The sequence below is a fragment of the Paroedura picta genome, chromosome 11 (assembly GCF_049243985.1).
Source record: "Paroedura picta isolate Pp20150507F chromosome 11, Ppicta_v3.0, whole genome shotgun sequence".
Lineage (NCBI taxonomy): Eukaryota > Metazoa > Chordata > Lepidosauria > Squamata > Gekkonidae > Paroedura > Paroedura picta.
In genome coordinates, this window is record NC_135379.1 from 34,723,904 (window position 1) to 34,738,823 (window position 14,920).

General features: G+C 42.3%; 1 protein-coding gene across 10 annotated transcripts in view; it reads right to left on the reverse strand.

Moving 5' to 3' along the window:
- Positions 1-498: 498 nt before the first annotated feature.
- THRB (thyroid hormone receptor beta) overlaps positions 499-14,920 on the reverse strand; it is a 184,297-nt gene continuing 169,875 nt past the window's right edge. For all 10 annotated transcript variants that reach the window (XM_077302752.1, XM_077302751.1, XM_077302750.1 and 7 more), the window contains 2 exons: positions 11,400-11,658; positions 499-9,421 (listed from right to left, as the gene is read on the reverse strand). In XM_077302752.1, the coding sequence (XP_077158867.1) occupies positions 9,180-9,421; positions 11,400-11,658 (501 nt within the window). In that variant the 3' untranslated portion in view covers positions 499-9,179. The remainder of the gene's footprint in view (positions 9,422-11,399; positions 11,659-14,920) is intronic.

Sequence of the window (14,920 nt, forward strand, 5' to 3'; positions counted from 1 at the left end):
TCATGTGGGAGCTCTTGGTGGCAAAAATCACCTCTACCAAATTGTCAAATCTTCTGTGTTTGGGGGAGGAATACTTTTCCATTCTGCTGTAGAACACAGCCAGCTGTTATGGAAAGGGATAGAGGTTTTGCTCCCCTTAGAATATGCAGTACCCAAATGCAAATCCATTATCATGTCATAGAAGCATGGAGAGTTTTCATGAGGTCACCTGCTCCTGAGGTCCCACCAAAAGAATAACAATGTGGTCCCAGCCCCTCCCACGTACAACTGAAGTGTTTTTACTTTACACGGAAGTGGTGCAATTCCTTTTTCTGATGTCAGATTCTCTCATATTATAGATAGAGGGGTCTTGTTGGAAGATGTGGAAGGCTACTAATGGAGGGAAATTTTAAAATTGTATCTGTGCTTATGTGTTTTGAATCCCAGGCAGAAATACTACTGAAATATGACAGTCAGGACTAAAGCCTTCAAGGAAGAAATGGAGACACAAACCATAGCTCAGTTATAAGCTTTTTCTTTTGAGAATTCAAGCTTACACAATAATCTATGCCCACTATAGTCATAATTACATATTAATATCTGCATACAAAAGCTATGTAAAAATTATATTCTTCCCCAAATATACAAATTTGCTCTTCAGATAGTTTAAAACATTTGTGATCACATATTTTAATATACTTTAGGCTGAAAAAATATTACCCATCTAGCATATCATTTAACACTGTTTCTTTTTTAGGGGGGAGGACAATATAACAAAACAAATGAAAATGAAACTATTCCAGAATCCTCAGCCTTTCAAATAAATCCATGAAATTCTTAACTTGGGCTCAGGGCATGAACCCAAAGCATAAAAATCTGAATCCACTGTTTTATTTTGCAAAGAATAACATGAAAACCAATTGAAATAAGAGTGAGGAATTTAAAAATGAAGAATTCAGGAAAAGCATAAGAAAGAAATGAAATAAAATTATCAGTTGTTCATGCCCTGATAATATTTTATCCAACACCAGTTCAGCTGTGTAATTAAATAAAGTGTCTTTTAATTGTTTTACATTGTGCTCAGTAACTTACATCAATTCCATCTACACCAAGATGTAGACTTACATTTGATTGTCTTGTGCATAAAGAAGGGTTAGCTTTTGAAAGTTAGGTCAAACTGTGCAAAAATAGACAGTCACAAACAGCTTATTACCTGCACAATATTGCTTTTGAAGGCGACATCGTAGAATGTGGACTGATACACACAAGCAATGCTTTGCATTGGCTAACATTTATACAACACAGTAAAAACATTGTGAGAAAGGCCAAACCTTTTTTTTTTTTAACTGTGATTTCATTTTCATTAAAAAAGAGAGAGCAACATTGTTTTTTTTTTTAATAAACGTGCTGGCTTTTGTTTTGATTCTTTATGTGGAAAATAAACCTCTACCACTCTAGAATATCGTGTCTCTAATATAAAAAAATTTATTTAAGGGTCATGCCACAGTAGTATCAAAAAGAAAATATCAGATAACTCTAATTGTTTGCATAAAACTACACGACAAATCAGGTTCTCTTGCCTGTGTCATACGGTCTCCAATGTTGCAAAAAAGGTAGGCAATGAACACTCACTCATGTTCAAGTGCACAGTGTTTAACCATGGGTTGCCTCGTTAACCTCTCAACTACTATGTGAGGCAGGGAACAATTCTGGAAGATAAGGCTGAGACACAGTGACTCATCCAAGGCCATCCAGGGAGCCCTTAGCAGAGCTGGCAATCGAAACCCAGGTTTCATGGAACCCGTCAATCTACCTGGACCTCTCTTTTTTTCACACAGAAGTAGTAATGCATCTTCCCAGTTGTCTTTTTCTTTAAAAACTGCCAGTAGGGGAAAAAGGGTTAGCCTTACAAGCATTGGCTACATCTGTAAACCATAAGACAGATTTTGTTTGCTTATGATTCATGCAGCAAGAAGGTCACTCAATATGACTACATGTGAAAGAGTTCCATAGCATTAAAATACATCACTAACAATGAATGATTGACACGCTGTTCTTGTGGTCAGTTTGGTGTCATCTAGGCAGGTTCCTAAAAAACACTCATCTTCCTTCTGTTTCGTTTGCTTCGGTCTTTCCAGGCTTCAGCCCATGATGGAGCAATTATTTAGCACAAAGATAGTCACAAGAATGTCCAATGTCTAATTCTGACATTTGTATTTTGGCACAGTGTTGTTGCTTTTAGAAATGGTTCTCTCACTGTAAAGAACATCATCAAGAAATAACAGAATTGCGACACAAACCAGTGCAGCTTAAATACCTGTTATTTACAGCAAGAAACGTTGAAAAAAAATGACCGTTTTCCCCAATGGGAATAAAGTATCTTATGTAAAACACTCCACTACTTGTACACCTAGAGCAGAAAGCAAAACTGAGAGCCATGAGGCACCATTAAAAAGCAGGATTAATACGTGTGCAGTGAAAAAAAAATTCTTTTCACTTGTGATAGCCAGTCCCATTCCCACATATACTCAGTAGTGGGTGCATGACTTACTGCTGTGAGATGTCATTCCAAAGTGCTACAGTTCAAAAATGCTGGCTGTGATTTGACCCTATCTTAGAAATAATGTAGCACCCTTTACAGGTAAGGGCACTATGTTCAGTGAAAAAAATTATCTAAGTAATCAAATCCTAACATAGGCCCCAATTCTGCTCTCTACCCGGAGTAAATGAAAAGGGATGTTTTACATTTAAAAGTCAGTGGAGATACACACGTAGAATTGGAGTGCTTGAAATCGGAATGTAGACCCTTACGTTTTGCTAAATCAAGCTATTTTGAAGTGAAATATGGCTGTCAAGTAGTGACCGATGATAAGTGGCAAATCACCTCAGTGAATTAGCATCTGTGCATCATTGCATGCATTTGCTAACCAAATATCGCTCTTCATACTTTTGTTTTAGATGTCTTTATGATACCAACTAACAAAGAGTTAAGAAACATCAAGTGCCTAATAGCCTACCATGTTTGACAGTGGCAGTTCTAAACACATTAAGTGCCATCTTTAAGTGCCATCTCCATCCAAAGATCTTTGTGTGCAATGATTTCCAGTCTCTTCTGTGATGGGAAACAGTCCAGGTGGGCAGTAAGAATCTGTCTTGCTTGCGCACAGGAGGTATTCCCTGCTCACAGAAGACACTGGTTCCTTAATCTCAGAAGCTGTGAAATTCCATGCTTACATACATTGCAACTCATTTGTGACCCTTCTTTGCCTTCGAAGCAAATCCTACTGAATCGATTGGGACTTGCTCTCAAATAGCATATTTATGATTGGTACTAAAGACTTTCAATGAAACCTGTAGGAGACCTGCAATCTATGGAGTGTCTTATCATGTTTAACTATATGTCAAGTTCCTCCCCTTAGCCCAGTCCTAAAATTGGTCAATTTTCAATGCATACATTTGGAAATAGGTATCAATTTCCCTCTAAGTCCAGGCCGGAACATGCTAATTTGTAAAACAACGCTGGCTTCGAACCTTTGCATCATATATTTTGTGTGCCAGTACAAGACAAAAATCAGAACAGGAGTGGGTTGAGGGGTGGCAAACAGTTGGTCTTTTATGGGAGACTCAGGAGGTGGGCGTCCTGGGCCCTTTGCATGATATGGCCTTTTCTTGTCATTTCAGAAAGAAAATTAGTTTTTCCTTTCATGACCCCTGAGATCTGGCATTGGGAAAAGAAAGGGTGTGCATGACAACTTTATACTGGGCCCCTGAAATGAGATTTGCAAAGGAACTTCAGGACTGTGAAGCAACTGGATTCCTGACCTTGCCCACTAGCCAAATTTGGATTCTAATTAAAGGAAGTACCAAAGTAACTGTGGTAAATGGAAACATGAACATGAAATTTGCATATTATGTTAAAAAATCATAACAAAGTTGGAGTGCTATGGTAACAGCCAAGAAGAGGGATATTTTCCAAGACCATTGTGACCTCTTTACTAAGCTAGTTTTCATGCAAAACCTCAAGAAAGTAATGCAGCAAGCAGTGAGAGACCATGGGCTGCCACATGGACACTGCCATTGCCCTGTGGCACTACTGGAACCAAGTCATCTGGATGCACATTGATTTCTACTGTCTTGCAATCCACATTCATTTCAGTAGGGCTTGCAAAGGAGAAGTTAATTCAGCATTTTTCAAACTCCAGCCTATTGCCAGCTCCTTGTCAGTGATATTAAGAACTGGAGGTGTTTGATAGGTATACTTGCTTAGGCAGATCATTGGTTTATTTTTAATTTGTTCGTCTTTTAAAGGTTCCCTGAGTTAATCTGATAAGTATTGGGGGTGACCATCATTAAATGGCTTACAGACCGGTGGGTGAATATGTGATTCTCCAGCATCAACTTAGTATATGCCTATGCCATTAGAAAATAGAGAAACAAAAGGTACCACAAAAGTCTATCATTTTCCTCTCTTAGCACTGACAACATATTTTCTCTGGGGGAAAGGCAGCATAAGCGCTGCCAAGGAACCCTCTACCTCCCACCTCCAGCTTGGGTAGCCCCTCATGGGACTGAATCCATGTACTGGGGTTTCATGTTTTCCTATGGAGGGAGAAAGGAATGCTACCTCAATTTTTGAGTTATGTCCTTGTATTGAAATAAGTATTAAAAAATTCAGGAGATGGAAGCCAACTGGCCATGTCAATTTCTTTGAGCGATTTTTAGAACTATTTTTCCTATGGATCTATACTGCCCACCCCAAGCATGATCCTGCTCTGGTGTTGGTGACATGGCTGCCAAGTGAACACAGAATGAGGCACTGAGCACCTGACTTAATCCTGATTGACAGACATGAATTTAATCAAATGTCCACAAACAGAAGGCAATTATACTTACTGCTATTGGTATCTGGGAACTGGACTACATGATAATTTGGTGCATTAGAGTTCCAAACACTTTCTTTGCTATAAGAATGAAGACTGGCTGAGCAGAATATTACTGTTCTCCTTTTGCCCATGGTTGAAATACACCTGAGTAAAAACATTTCCATTGAAGACAATAGGGCTCTAGATTTGGACTTTTAGCTATTGATCTGGATCCAGAACCAGGGCTTGCATGCATTTTTCTTGGAGCAACAGGCTTCCAATCTATAGTACACAAAGGCTGAAGAACTAATCTATGTTGACGTTTCCAACCTCATGGAGGTTCAAGGAACACAAGCCTGCCCATTCATACTCATGTCCACCTGGAACTAGTTATATAGTTGATGGGATGCTAGCCCTGAACGACCTATATTCACCGTAAAAGTGATCATGGACAGATGGTAGGCCTATTTCTAGTTCTTTTCCTTTGTTAATTATTGATATGTGAATCTACAAAAGACGAAGTAGCAGAATTTATAAAACATACTTTGGGAATAAGTTAGCTGAGTCCAAAGAAAAAGAGCAGGGCTCTGGATGCATTACACTAAACCAGGAGCAATCTAAGGGGAAGGTTTTAGGTCTCTAGAATGGATGGAAACCAAAGACCACCTAAAAATACTGAATCACTAGAACACAACACTATAATATCTTAGTGGTGTGCAGTTTCATATTAATGCATCAGCAGACAAAACTGATCACGGGAAAGTAAAAACAGCTGTAGGCCACTGAAAACCCCAGATGCATCAACAATGAGCCACACAGGGAAATCAGATTAAGTAGCACCGTACATAATGCTTACCGCAACAACCATTTAGGCTTATTTTCCGTGAATGTCTTTTGTTCCTTTAAAAAAAACATTTCATAACACACATAAACGAGTAAAGTTATAACCCAAGTACTCCTTCATGGGTTCACTCTCAATTTAGCTCACTTCAGCTGATCCTTGTAGCTGACTCCATGGAGCACCCACTCCGATGACTACATCTACATTTTGCTATTTTGTCCATTATGACAAAAAGCCATTCCCAATGGATAATAAGCCCTTACAAGAGGTTGCCACAACAGCCCCTGAGTTGTTGGGGTAAACCTATGAAGCCAGCTGAAGCCCCATTCTGCATTAAAGACATCCCTGTTCTTGTTGCATGTTTCCTCACAATCTTTTTTTCCTTTAATGAATTTGAGTTTTCCAGGGGAAATACTCTTCCATTAAAATGACCCTAATCCAGAGCCTTTGGAAAACCATCTGACATGCTCAAGGATTGGATGCATACATGGGCTGCCTCTTGCAGAGAGATCTTCATGTGCAAAGAATTGTATCTGCTGCTCCCAGAAATAAGGGAGAAGTTCTGGACATACATCAGAGCTCCTGCACTCAAAAGAACCTTACGAATTAGGGGCAAAACAAACAGGCTACCCAAAAGCTGGAATGACAAATGCATCTTTCCTTGTTTTTCTCCATGCAGTCAAATCGATGTGTGGAAACTTAGTGCAAAGCAGAACTGGGATGTCAGGTGTTATTTCAGGAGGCCTCCCTTGCACATATAAGCCCAAGATAAAATGAAAGAACAAGAATGGGTAAAAGCCTTGGCTCACATGTTATGATAACACTGGTAGTAAAGCCTGTTGTGTACTGTAATACAACGGGCACTAGCTCATGGTTTGGTGTGGGTTTTGTGCCTCACTAGGAACCTGGCAACCCTAAGAGGAGGTCTCTGTGCAGAAAAGTCCTGATCCAAATCAGGTTCAAGCACACCTAAAAAGTGAAGAATTCTAGAACATGAACCAACATCTATCTGGCAACCTTACCTCCTCTCTGCGCTGTTTTCTTGACCTGAAATAGGCCAGGGGCATTATAGCCTTTTGAGGCCCCACTTTCATGGAATATTTCCAACCCAGGGGTAGCCACCCTCCAGGTGAGGCCTGGAGATCTTGAATTACTACTCATCTCCAGACCATAAAGATCAGCTCCCCAAGCAGAAATGGCTGCTTTGGAGGGTGGACTCTAAGGGATGGTACCCTTTTGAAGCCCCACTTTCAAACCTCATTTTCACTGGGCTTAGCTAACATAGTTTGTTGCTTGTCTGGTGATGTCTGCCCTTCTGAAGCCTGGGGCCTACTGCTGGCAATTGTTGTCTGCAAAGCCAAATTGTTGCCTAATAAAACTGGAAAATCCAGTTCCCCCAAACTCTCATTGTCTGCTTTCCTGTAAACCCTTTGTACGTGAACTTCCACTTGAAATTCTGGGCCACTTATGCCTCTTATTTCATGCCATGGACCTTCATGGCAAATTCTGATTTTTATTTATGAGTACAGGCTTGAGCAAAGTCACTTCAGCCCCTATGTCTCTCCAGCCAGTTGCTTGTTCACTGTTTGCAGTTACAAGGTCTAAATATTCCTTATTTAGATCTTCCTGCACTTTCCATACTTGCAGGACCCCTGCTAGTCTTTCTGTTTGTCTGTACCCCAAAATAAAAAGTGTTGCTGGTAAGGGCTGGCCACAGCCCACAGCCCAGGTGAGACACACCTGCACCACTCCACCCCAACCTCAGCCTGCAAGTGTCTACCATTGTCTCTACTATCCAGTTGGTCGGTCTGTCTGCTTGTGCCAAAAAATAAAAACTGCTGCTGGTAAGGGATGCCTCTACCATTGTCTCTACGATCCAGTTGCTCTGTCTGTCTGTGCCAAAAATACTAACTGCTGCTGGTAAGGGATGCCTCTACCATCGTCTCTACTATCCGGTTGGTTTGTCTGTCTATTTGCGCCAAAAAATACAAACTGTTGCTGGTAAGGGATGCCTCTACCATTGTCTGTACTATTGCTGCTCATCTCTATACTATTATGATCAGCTCTGCAGGCAAAAAATCCTCCTCTACAGGAGGGTAGGACTCTGATGTACTGCACCTCCAAACCACAAGGAGTATTTCCAACCAAGGGCTAGCCAACCTCCAGGTGGGGCCTGGAGATCTTCTGGAATTACAGCTCATCTCCAGATCAGCTCTCCAAGCAGAAATGGCTGCTTTGGACGGTGGACATGGCTGTTGTGCAAAAGAAACATTTGGGCTTCCCACACAGGTTGTTGTGGAGATGAAACACTTGAGGCCTACTGCACAGGGTTGTTGTGCAGATGAAACAGGAGGCAAAATAACCCCCACAACAGTATTCAGTTTCATCTGCACAACAACCTTGCGCAGTAGGCTTCAAATGTTCAGAAAGTGGTGGTGAAGAGACATACATGGCTTGGCTGTGTCTTCCCTCCAGCAGACAGGCCGGCCACAGCACTATTTTACGTAAAAACAGGCTTTTCTGTGGCCTCCCTGTCAGCCGATGGTTAGGCGGAAGGGAAAGCTTTCCCCCCTCAAAAGGAAAGCACACCCATGCCCACAGACTCCCCTACGTTGCTCTTGGAAACGCGTTTCTTGCCTCAGTCAGGGGTCTTAGAGGCTTCCTTTAGAGCAGGCCTGAAGAGAAGGAGGTGTGTGTGGAATCCTGAGCAAGAGCAGCAATTGGCCCTGAGTGGGGGAGATTCCACCAATAGGAGTCTTTGGAATGTTCAGCATTTTGTCAGGGTGTACAGTCACAATTTTGTGTATATAGATCATTACAGAATTTTCATTCAGAAGGGTTTTTAGGATAAGCAATGTTTTTGATAACTATCTCAAAGTGATGATGTGATTATGGCATTATGGAAGGCTTTGGTTGAGGTGGGAATGGATTTTCTTAGAAGTGACCCAAAATATTAGAAATGATGACCACAAAGAAGTGAAAGTTAGGAATGGGCAAGTCTTATTCTTTTTGGTTGAACTCAGGCACGACTCAATTCACTCAATCCTGCGTGATTCTTCGGGAAAGCAGGTACCCTTCCTTGAAACTGAGTTAATACTGTAAGATAATAAAATAAAATGGGGGTTTGAAATTTTAAAAGTCCGTTTGATTATCTACTTATTCTCTTGCCATTTGGGCATAGTTTCCCCTATTTCCAAGCAGCGATGATTGTGAACTTGTGATTTTGCCTGAGAGCTGGTGAATGAAACAGGTTCATTTGTACTCCCAGCATGAAAAGGATTCACATCGAAGGACTGAAGGACGAAAACAAACAAAGAAACAAACAAAAAAAACACAAATGCAACCGTCACAAGTACCCGCATTGAAGGGACGTATTCATTCACGCCTATTTAAAAAAATAAAATCCCCCGAACAAAAACAAGATGAACAAGCATGAAAATGGACAAATGGGGAAAGGAAGTAGGCAATGGAATGAAATGAGAACCACTCCAGCCTTTTTAATCCTCAAAGACTTCCAGGAACAAAGGGGGAAAGAGTTCTGTGGGACATTCCACCTTCATGTGCAGGAAGCGGCTAGCATGGCAGGCTCCGATCATCCTCAGATCCGTCACTTTCATCAGCAGTTTTGGCCAAAAGTGTGCCATGTGGTGCTTTCGGTAATTAATGTAGTGTTCAAATGCCAGCAGGAAACCCTCCTGACATTTTTCTATCCTCTCGACACTGACGAGACCCGGGCGATCTGTACAAATGAAAGGAAAGATCAAAAGTTGTTTACTTGGGCTGATCAGTGCTTCACCAAAAAATCACTTTGGCCCAACAGAAGGGCTGGAACCCAAGCGAGCCAGGCTTGCTTTATCCACTTGGTCAAAAAATATCTGAGTAGATTCACTGAACTCATACATGAAGCTGCCTTAATCCTCAGTCAGCTCCCTGGTTTAACTAGGCCAGTGTTGCTGTCTGCTCCAGCTACTTCTCCAAGAGAAATACACTTCACATGACTTCCTGTCAGATGCCACGCCTACTTCCTTAAACTGCAGTATTAAACTGAGAATTATTTTACAGCCTAGTTTTGCACACTGGCCATGACTTTGGTGACATAAAGTATGGCTTCTCTGCCCCAGCCTCATTGCCTATCAAGGAAAGTCCATCCTGTCATCTTGGTTCATGAAGCCCTATGCACTCACCACTTCATCCTTTATTGCCTGGAAAACAGAGGATCGTGTTTTATGATGCAGATGAAATGCCCTTAGGATCCCATTTAAGTTCTACTGCCTTGCTTTATTCCAGATGATGTCACTCTGTCCTGCATGAACTGGTTTGCAGTCTGTATGTACGAAGTTTTTTCTCTGGTAGCTGTGGCCAGAAAAGCTTCCTATCTGTGACAACTCATCTGCTAGCTGCTTGCCCCTTTCTTAATAACTTTGGCCTGAGTACTGGGAACATTTCAGGAAAAGTTAATCCTCTTTAAACCTTAAAATGAGCAACCTTTCCAGGAAAAAAAAAACATGTGCTGAATTCCTGGAACATCAAGAGAGTTATGTAGTGAAACTTCCACAGTGACTTGGTTCTCCTCAGCTAAAAAAGCAACCATGACATAATCTGCACACAGCTTTTGTGATGTGACATGTGGCCCTTGGAGACTATTTGAAATGTCCAAATGAGTGATTAATAGAAAAATTATGCCAAGGTTGGTTATCCCTGCTGGACAGTTTTCAAAGACAAGCAAAAACCACTAAGAATCTAGGAATCCAGTGAATGTTCAGACTAGGGTAGAGTCTGTACTTTGCTTTTTATCCACTCCCAGCTTGAATAAATCCTTCCTGTCTGCACGGAATTTGATTTCCATTTTGATTCTGGGCACTTTAAATTTTTCCTCTGCAACATCCATGATTGATTCGCGGTGACCCTACCTTTCCCCCACAGTATCCAGGCGTGGATATAAGCCACAATATTTGAAGAACCAGCTTTTAAAGCCCCCAGTACAAGGTGTAGATTTCTGCTTTTTGTGAATTAACTTCCTGCTCCATGCCTGCAATGCTGAGGTAGCAAAGCAGTCTTCTCTGATTGGCGAGGATGTCAGTTCAAAGACTTCCTGACTCCCAGCTGCAAGGCTTCCCTCCCTGTTTTAAAGTGACTGCACTTCAGAAGTCCGCATTTCTCTCAGCAGAGATTTATTTTCCTCTCCTCTGCTGTCTCCAATCCACCCCCACACCCCCCCGTTCAGGTAAAGAAAGAAAGAGACTCCTGCTGTGTTTGGCTGCCCTCCCCAATCTGAGCTTCCCCAATCAAGTACAGAACACTTTCTGTTTCAATTGGGGAAGGGGGAATAGAGGAAGATCTGAGTTCAAATCAATCTGAATTCAGCAGGATCCGCAACGGAAAAAACAAAGTAAGTGCAGAATCAGCCTAGCTGTGTTAGTCTGCTGTAGCTTGAGCACTTGGGGGCACTTGAGGAACAGACAAATGGCGCAAGTTATTGTGAGCCAAAGAATGCTCTGTGAGAAGTCTGATGAGGCAAGCTCTGACTCATCACACTTTATGAATTAAAAAGTTGTTAGCCTTTAAGTTGCCACGAGACTCATTATTAAGATAAATGTGGTCTGTGGCATTCTAAAGGCTTACCTCAATTTCTCCCAAAGCACCACAGAGTGCCTAGAGCTCTGCAGCATGGCCCATGACTAGGATCCCAATTCTTAGTATATATTTTGTGTTCTCACCTGAAGACATCAGCAGAACAGCCTGAAGAAGAGCGACTTCCGTGTCGTCGAGGTTGAACGATGAAAGTGACATGCCCAGGTCAAAAATGGCATCGGATACTACACCAAGACCCCCGTTTTTCAGCTGGCCCCTTGTCACTGCCATCTCCCCGTTTAACGTTAATGTCTCACTCTCGGGGTCGTAGCGGACTGCAGCTCTGAGGGACATGATCTCCATGCAGCAGCCTTTCAGGAGGATGATCTGGTCTTCACATGGCAGCTGTATTTGGAGATTATGGAGAAGAAATTTTACTGCACTTAAGAGAAAGCATTTTCTCAAGAGTGACCGCCCTCAAATGAAACCACTTCATTTGTATACCGTTCCAGTTCTTTCATTTCCAAGGTTATGTCATGATCACTAAGGCCGGCTTGCTAATCTGCCACCCTCCAAAAACAAGAGCAGGGGTAGTCAAACTGCGGCCTTCCAGATGTCCATGGAGCATTTGCTGGCAGTGTTTGCTGGCTGGGGCTCATGGGAATTGTAGTCCATGGACATCTGGAGGGCCGCAGTTTGACTACCCCTGAACAAGAGTGTACACTGAATGTACTTAAGAGCAGTTAAAGAGCAGGTACTGATATGTTCAATCTTCTTCTATTAAGCGATCTTTTAATTTTTTTAAGCCTTAATTTTTTAGGCCTTAGTTGAGATTCATGTCTGGGAAATTTGCCAGTCATGTGAGGAAGGAATGTAATAATAAAGACAGCAAACTACTCCAATCACCAAGTTAGCTCTGCATTATGATTGTTATTATATCCAGCCATTACAGAAGCTGTCTATGTTTCCGGAAACGGCCTGCACCCCACAGGACATTATCCAGTGTGGATTGTCAGCCTTAGAGCTGGCAGCCAGATTGTTCTTCTGTCTGCAACAATCACTCTGAGCCCATTACAGAAGAGAGGTACCGAAACAAACAAACAAGCATCTTTTTTTAGATCTGCTTTGCATTAAGTTATTTTATTTTTAGTCCTCAGCTGAGATTCACATTGGGAGGCGTCTGGGGTGGGATAAAGGATCAAGTCTTATTTATATTACTAGCATAGGGATTACTTTTCGTCTTGTCAAAAAGCATGCTGAGTGAGTGACCGAAGGGTCGCTTGGCAGAAGTGAAAGCAATGCTCCAAGGGCAAAGAGAGCTTTAAAGAACAGGGCCTCCTGGGAAGGAGAATTGATGTTGATTGCACTGTCAGCTTAATAAAATCAGAGTCCAGCAGCACCTTTAAGACCAACAAAGATTTATTTAAGGCGTGCGCTTTCGAGGGCAGGAAGAGTGCTTGCACTCGAAAGCTCACGCCTTAAATAAATCTTTGTTGGTCTTAAAGGTGCTGCTGGACTCTGATTTTATTGTGCTACTTCAGACCAACACCACTACCCATTTGAAACTGTCAGCTTAGATCCCTTCCCAAGCGTTGCTGGCTGTAGGTGCAGAGTGTTTGATCCAAGGGAGCCATTGACTGATCCTCTTCAATCAGATTCCTCCGTCTAAATGGCTTACACTGGGCAGGAGCCACAGGAGACGATGCAATTTTCATTCTCAAGGGAATTGATGCTGTTTCATAAACGGAGTTGTGGGGGAGGGGATATTAAGGGAAGGAAAAACAAAGGGGAAGTACAAATAGGGGGAAATAATGATGGGGCTAAAACTGGATGTAGGGACAATTGAATCTAGCAGCTGAACGGCACAACAGTTAGGGTGTCAGATGAGGGCCTGGTTCAAATTCCCCCGGGACAATTCAGCTTGCAGCCAATCTCTCTCTCTCTCTCTCTCTCTCTCTCTCTCTCTCTCTCTCTCTCTCTCTCTCTCTCTCTCGTCCTTACCTGAGATACTGATCTCTCAGCCCTACCAGAATGCTTGTTGTCAGTATAAAATGGAGGAGTTGGTGGGATTATAAAGTGATAAATAAATAACCACAACTGATTTTGCTTTATGTCATCACTTGGAAACAAGCGCAGTTACTGCACACACACTCCTTCCATCCCTGTCCCCTACCACAAAGACAAAAACAACAATGCAGATGCTATCCTTTTGCATTTGTTGTGTTTCTAACAACAGATGTTGGTGAGTACAGGGATGGGGCTAGAAACATGCACTCTCAGCCTCAACCCCAGTTCTTTCCTCCCCATGTATTTTTTATCATGGCTTCAATATGCGAAGAGTCAGCATTGGGCACTTGTTTGTCAAAAAAGATCTGTGTCCTGACTTGTTCTTCAAGACTGCGATAAAGCAAAGTATGTCAGACATGCTGTGCATTGCTGGCTCTCCACGTAGGTTTTCAACGTAAAGACAACTCCATTGAAGTTTATGGTTCTAAATGATGCAATGATACGGACATCAAATAAGAGTGTTTTGCAACAGTTTCTGAGAAGGAGGCATTCTAGTCATCAGATTTGGGCAGTCCTTTTGCTGTATTGACAACACCTCTCCTAAAGCTTTCTAGGGAGAGAGGTGGGTTGTCAGTGACATGACTGTCACCTGATATATTGTTGAGATGTTCTTTGAAATTGTTGAAAGTGATATATTGTTGAGATGTTCTTTGAAATTTGTGCAATGTTATAGATTGTCATAAAGTTCTATGTAAATTTGTGCAACGTTTCATGTAAACCGCCCAGAGACGTAGGGAAGGGCAGTATAAAAATCCAAATAAACCAACCAACAAACAGATAAATACATCAAAATATGTCCTAGTGTCTGTCACACTTGTTGTAACCAGGAGAGGGGTGAGACCAGACTATAAAAAGGGGAAACCTGGGGCCCATCCCTGTCTACCCATTTGTGCCTCATTGGTCTCCTCCAATTGTTATTCCTAGGATCACAAAAAGAGCAAATAATGGATGTATGCATGTCACTCCTTTCTCTTCTGCTCTCTTTCCTTCTGAGATACTAACTAGATGTGACATATTGCATGGGTACGCTGATAGGTCACAACTGTCAGGCTAGACTCTGTGTAGCCACTATGAAAAACACGGAATCAAGAGGGCAAAATGCTGCTATTGCTCACTTTGCCTCCTCTACCTCCTCCTCCTCCTCCCTTTCCTGCACTTCCCTCCATGCGATGAGCTAATTTAAGGGGAAGCAGCAGCGGTGTACTCCTTCCTTCCTTCCCTGCTCCATTCCTTCTGTCTGTGTCCCACCAAGCTGTTTTTTCTAATCTCAGTCCAGCATGGCCCAGGGGCAGACTGTTTGCTGGGGGTTGGCTGGGAAGGAATGATGGGAAAGGATGACTGGAGGATGCCCATAACTGCTGGGGTGAGTGGGTGGGGTGGGCAAAGCCAGAGCAGCTGCACATCGTCCTCTTGTTTCCTAACATGGTCTATTCCATGGCAATCTAGGATTTAACAGATGGACACTTAGAAGTAACCTCTCAATGCACACATGGAAAAAGTAATGTCTGGCTGAATAGACACAAGAGACCAGAAAGGGAATAAAGGGGATGATCAGAGGCTTGCAGGAACAGAGATGGAATGGTGACCTGTGCCATATAAG